This window comes from Pecten maximus, chromosome 13 (assembly GCF_902652985.1).
Source record: "Pecten maximus chromosome 13, xPecMax1.1, whole genome shotgun sequence".
Lineage (NCBI taxonomy): Eukaryota > Metazoa > Mollusca > Bivalvia > Pectinida > Pectinidae > Pecten > Pecten maximus.
In genome coordinates, this window is record NC_047027.1 from 30,648,917 (window position 1) to 30,654,916 (window position 6,000).

At 57.8% G+C, this 6,000-nt stretch overlaps 1 protein-coding gene across 1 annotated transcript in view; it reads left to right on the forward strand.

Annotated features, from left to right (window-relative positions):
- Window positions 1-3,367: 3,367 nt before the first annotated feature.
- LOC117340655 (rRNA 2'-O-methyltransferase fibrillarin-like) overlaps window positions 3,368-6,000 on the forward strand; it is a gene marked incomplete at its 5' end in the record, with an annotated part of 3,474 nt that continues 841 nt past the window's right edge. The window contains 2 exons of the mRNA XM_033902419.1: window positions 3,368-3,467; window positions 5,466-5,549. Coding sequence (XP_033758310.1) covers window positions 3,368-3,467; window positions 5,466-5,549 — 184 coding nt within the window. The remainder of the gene's footprint in view (window positions 3,468-5,465; window positions 5,550-6,000) is intronic.

Here is a 6,000-nt window from a genome sequence, read left to right on the forward strand (position 1 = left end):
CATCATTATTGTATATATACACATATGTCTCCAACCACAACAGATGGGTCTTATTCAACTCCCAAAAGCATGAAATTAATTGGTTGAAACGATGCCCTTCAGCTTTGACACCAGGACTATTTTTCAACTACGTGGTTTAATGCAGTTTGATTGGCTAACACTTGAAGGCCGCTTCACTAGGTCCCGGAAATGATAACGCACAAGAAGTAGTTAGCAGTTAGTTGTGTGATATTTAAAATATATATATATATACATGTATTTCTATCAATTTATTGCTTTGGAAAAAAATGAAAATTGCTAATTATTTATTTCGATATATATTATATTTCTATACATTTCCAAAATTGTCATTTCTGCATACTAATTCAGGCATTTCACTTTAATATCAACTTGTTTTCATTCCAATATGTATAATACAAAGGTTTCCAACAATACCGACAAAATATACAGGAATATCATCCGGAAACAAGCTTTAAAAACCTGTCATAATCTGTTTCCAGTAGTAAATACTTTCCACATTTCACTTTATGTCATATCCTTACATCCCAGCCGATATTTTGAAGAGAACTCACGTTTACACAAAACAGGTCAATTCATCCTCAGAATAGCCTTTCTGTTGTGGTAGAAACAGCTCACACAAGAAGACAGTAGAGTTACTCAATGTATTAAGTTAGCACGTTATTAATTAGGAGCAAGAGTTTCAATTCACAGAGAGAGCATGTACAGTTTATATTCGTATTTGTATTCGATAATTTGTTGTGTGCCCTTATTTACAGTGAAACGTTTCAGATAATGTTTTAATGTTTAATGCTGTTTAGTGGTTGTGCTATGTGTATGAATAATCGGGAGTGGTTAATCTTCTTCATTTTTGATATTAATATGACTTAATATATGGTGTTCGCTCTTAAACTCCCGTCGTATGCTTCAGGACAAGTATAATACTTAAGATTAGATTCATTGGAAATAAATCTATCTTTTCGTGAAAAAAAATGAAATAAATTGTTAGCTACAAACATTTACCGGTAAACTCTAGCTTGGGTCTGGCGGTCAACTCTCGATTTTGTGTCTGCCGATTAATTCTGTATTGTGTATGCCTACCGATTCTTGATACATGTATGCTGTCTGCCGACCGACTCTGCTGGGATTTCGATTTCCTGTTACGATTGAACATAGCAGAAAATTCTCGTACTGTTACGGAACCTCAATTTTACCCTTAACATTAACGCATCAAGTGGTGTACGTGTACATGAGCTTTCACAACTGTTGATTTAGAGTTCATATTGAAGAGTTGATCAGAAAAGGAAAGAGAGACCTTGCAATGTCCTTCACTTTCACGTATAGCTTTTTGACGATGTACCTTAAGATAACAAAAACAACTTTATTTACCATGCCGTTCAGATATACTTCGTTTCCGCTAAAACTACTTGTTGCTAACTCTGAATTTGTTGTTTATTTATTTATCTATTCATTTATTCAATGATTGCTTTATTGATTTTGTCATTTTTTTAAGAACGGATGTTATAAGTCAAGGTTCCTTGTTTATATAACCTTAGTAAAAACTATTTATAAAAATTAAAACTATTTCCCATCTACCTTTCCGATTTCCTTTTCTGACATGTTAGCGGAAACACACAAATTATATTTTTAACCCTAACCTCGATCTTTACTTACAACAAACCCACATGGGCAGCTGTATGAAAAACGTGATGATTTACATCGCTGTTTGCCCACATCATAACAGGAAGTTAAGATTTAACCAATAAATCAGAATATCACCCAGCCCTTGATATGATGTCTATCGGCCCACGCATTGCTAACCTTAGCAAACACGCTGCAGTAAGTTTTAAAACCATGACGTACATAATTATTAATTTTGGGTAAATATTGTAAAATGATAAAATATATTTTTTCCTTGCTGGTAGAGTTTAGTATTATGCAATCCCGAAGAGTTCGTAAAGCTATATTGTTAGTGTAAGGAAAAATATCTATATGACATGATACAATAAATCTGCGTCGATGTTGACATTTCTGATATGAAGAAGGCGAGTCAGTACTGATATGGTGGACAGCAGGTGTGAGGACTATAATTTTATTATATACCATGTGTCCGCATACGTACACAGAGTCGTGGGCGTTGACATAAAAATACACCTTAATTGTATCCTGATCATGTTTACACAGAATGCCTAGGCTGGCCAACATCACCTTAATTTTTGGTTCAGGATAGTTCAGCTTAATTCGAATACTAGCTTATCTTCCCATAGTTTAAAACTTTGAAATCTCTAGAATAAGACATAGCCTGGAGTCCTAAAGTCCTAAAGGTCAATTTTATTTATTAATATTGATATTCTAGAGACAAGGGACAAGTCTAAATAAATACTATCCAGGGCATTTTTTTTTTTTTTTATTTTAAAAAAAATTTAAACCCCCAAGGGCCTTATCTATTTTTTAATTATTAGTACAAATTGATAATATAGCGGGTTTTTAAAAACCTCGTTGATTCAACCCCAATTTTTTAGGGTTTTAGTTTAAAAAAGTTTTTTAAAAAAAAAGTAAAATTTTTGATAAAAAAGTTTAAATAAGAAAATTAATGTGATTGCTGTTTTCCGAAAAGAAGTGATTCGGGTTTTTCCCGTTTTTGGGGTGTTTTAATAAGTGCTATCCCAACCCAGAATTAAAACCTGGATTTTAAAATTTTTGGGGATCAAATGTTTGAAAAACTGGGTTTAAAAATGTTATTGGGAAAATTTTTTTTTTAAGAAGTCGTTAAATTAATTTTCTTTTTTGGGGGTTTAAAATTTTTGGAGAGGGTTTTAGTGAAAAGGGAAATTTCCTTCCATTTAATTAAAAAATAAATATTTTTTAACGTAAAAAAATTCGTTGTAAAAATTTTAAAGAAAAAATTTTTTTTTAAAAAAGGGGGGAAAAAATTTTGAAAGGAGAGGAAGGGAAAAGGGGTGTGTGGGAAAAGGGGGGGGGGTTGTAAAAGGGGGGGGGATGGGAATTTGATCAGGGAATGAAGGGAGAAGGGGGGTGTAAAAAAAGGGGGAGGGAAAGGGGGGGGGGGGGGGGGGGGGGTGTGCTCCCGGGGGGGGGGCCGGGTTTGGGGGCTCCCGGGGGCGCCGGGGGGTGTCCCGGGGGGGGCGCCCGGGTTTTCCCCGGGGGGGCCGGTGTGTCTCCGGCCGGGGCGGGTGTGTGCTCCCGGGGGGCCCCCCCCCCGGGTGTGTGCTCCGGCGGGCGCCGGTGGTCTCCCGGGCCGGGGGGCGGGTGGGCCCCGGGGGCCCCCGGGCGCCGGGTTGGTCCGGGGGGCCGGGGCCCCGGGTGGCTCCCCCCCGGGGGGGTGGTGTCCCCGGGCCGGGGGCCGGGGGGTGTTTCCCGGGGGCCGCCGGGCGCCCGGGTGTTTTGGGGCCCGGGGGGGGGCGGGGGGGGGGGGGCCGGCCGGGGGGGGCCGGCCCGGGGCCCCGGGGGTGGGGCCCGGGCGGGGGGGGTGGGCCCCGGGCGGGCCCCCGGGGGTTTTTCTCCCGGGCCCCGGCCGGGCCCGGGGGGGTCCCCCGGGGGGCCCGGGGGGTGGGGGGGGGGTTTTTTTTGGGGGGGGGGTGTTTTGGGGGGGGGGGTGTTTCCCGGGGGGGGGTGTGTGGGGGGGCCCCGGGGGTGTTTGGGGGGGGGGTTTTTGGGGGGGGGGGGTGTGTTGGGGGAGGGGGGGTGTTTGGGGGGGGGGTTGTTTTGGGGGGGGGTTGTTTTTGGGGGGGGTTTTTTTTGGGGGGGGGGGGGTTTTGGTTTGGGGGCCCGGGGGGTGTGGGGGGTGTTTGTGGGCGGGGGGGGGTTTTCCCCCGGGGGGGGTTGTTTTGGGGGGGGGTGTTGTCCCGGGGGGCCCGGGGGGTTTCCCCGGGGGCGGGGGTTTTTGCTCCCCCCCGGGGCCCCCGGGGGGTTTTTTCCCGGGGGGGGCCGGGTTGTTTTTCCCGGGGGGGGCCGGGGGGGGGGGGGCGCGGGCCCCCCGGGGGGGGTTTGGGCCCCGGGGGCCGGGTTTCTCCCGGCGCCCCGGGGGGTGTTTTTGGGGGGGGCGCCGGGGGTTTCTCCCGGGCGGGCGCCGGTTTTTGTCCGGGTGGCGCCGGGGTTGTCCCCCCGGGGGGCGGGGGGGGTGTGCCCCGGGGGGGCCCCGGGCGCCGGGTGTGTTCCCCCGGGGGGGGGCCGGGGTTTTGGGGCCCCCGGGGGGCGGGGGTGGCCCCCGGGGGGGGCCCCCCCGGGGCCCCCCTTTTTTCCCCCCGGGCCCCCCGGGGGTGTGCCCGGGGGGGGGGGGTTTTCCCCCGGCCGCCGGGGCGGGGGTGTTCCCCGGGGGGGCCCGGGGGCTCCCGGGGGCGGGGGGTGGGGGGCTCCGGGGGGCCGGGTGTGTGCTCCCGGGCGGGGGGGGTTGCTCCGGGGGCGGCGGGGTTTTTCCCCCGGGGGGGGGGGGCCGGGGGGTGCCCCGGGGGGGGGGTGGTGCTCCCGGGGGGCGCCGGGGGGCTTTTGCCCCGGGCGGCGCCCGGGGGTTTTCCCCGGGGCGCCCGGGTTGCTCCCCGGGGGGGCGCCGGGTGTGTGCCCCCGGGGGGGGGGTTGGGGGGCCCGGGGCCGGGTGTGTGTCCCGGGGGGGGGGTGTGTCCCGGGCGGCCGGGGGTGTGTTTGGGGGGGGGGGGTTTTTCCCCCCCCCGGGGCGGGGTGTTTCTCCCGGGGGGCGCGGTGGTCTCCCCCGGGGGGCGGGGCCCCGGGTTTTCTGGGGGGCCCCCCTGTGGGGCCCCCGGGCGGGGGGTGTGTGTTGGGCGGGGGGGGGGGTGGGCCCCCCGGGGGGGGGGCCCCGGGGGGGGGGGGGGGGGGTGTGCCCGGGGGGCCCCGGCGGGGGTGTTCCCCCGGGGGGGGTGTGTGGGGTGGCGGGTGTGTTTTGGGGGGGGGGCCCGGGGGGTTGGGGGGGGGGGGGGGGTTTTGGGGGCCCGGGGGGGGGGGGGGGGGGGGGCCGGGGGGGGTTTGGGTTTGGGCCCCGGGTTTCTCCCGGGGGTCCCGCCCGGGGGTTTTTTTTCCCCGCCTTTTTTTCCCGGGCCCCCCGGTTTTTCCCCCGGGCCCCCGGTGTGTGCTCCCGGGGGCCCGGGGGGCCCCCCGGGGTTGGGTCCCGGGGGGCGCCGGGTGTGTGCTCCCGGGCGGGGCCGGGGTTTGGGTCCCGGGGGGGGGCCGGGGGTCCCGGGGGGCCCGGGGCCGGTGTGGCTCCGGGGGGGCCCCCGGTGTGGTTTCCCGGGGGGGCGGCGGGGGGGGGGGGGGGGGGGGGGGGTTTTGGCCCGGGGGGGGGGTGTGGCGGGGGGGGGGGGTGTCCCCGGGGGGGGGGTTTTGGGTTTCTCCCGGGCGGGGGCCCCGGGTTTGTCCCCGGGCCGGGGGGGGGGTTTTGCTCCCCCGGGGCCGGGGCCCCCCGGGGGGCCCGGGGGGCGCCGGGGGGGTGTCCCGGGGGGCGCCGGGGGGTGTCCGGGCGGGGGCGGGGGGGCGGGGGGGAGGGGGGCGGGGGGGGGGGTTGGGGGGGGGCGGGGAAAGGGGTTTTGCCCCGGGGGGGGGAAAGGGTTTTGGGCCCCGGGGGGGGCGGTTTTTTGCCCGGGGGGGGCGGGGGTGGTCCCCGGGGGCGGGGGTTGGCTCCCGGGGTGCGGAGGGGTGTGGGGGGGGCCCGGGTGTGTCTCCGGGGGGGGGGTGTGTGTCCCGGGGGGGGGGCCCCGGGGTGGGGGCGGGGGGGGTTTTTCTCCCGGGGGCCCCGGGTGTGTTCCCCCCGCCCGGGGGTTTTTTGGGGGCGGGGCCCGGGGTGTGCTCCCGGGCGGGCCCCGGGGGGGGTGGTTCTCCCGGGGGCCCGGGTTGTTCCCCGGGGGGGGCCGGGGGGTTTTTCCCCGGGGGGGGGGGTGGGGGGGTGTCCCCGGGGCCCCGGGGTTTTGTCCCGGGCCCCCCCCGGGGGTTGTCCCGGCGGGGGTGGGGGGCCCCCGGGGCCCCGGGGGGGGGGTG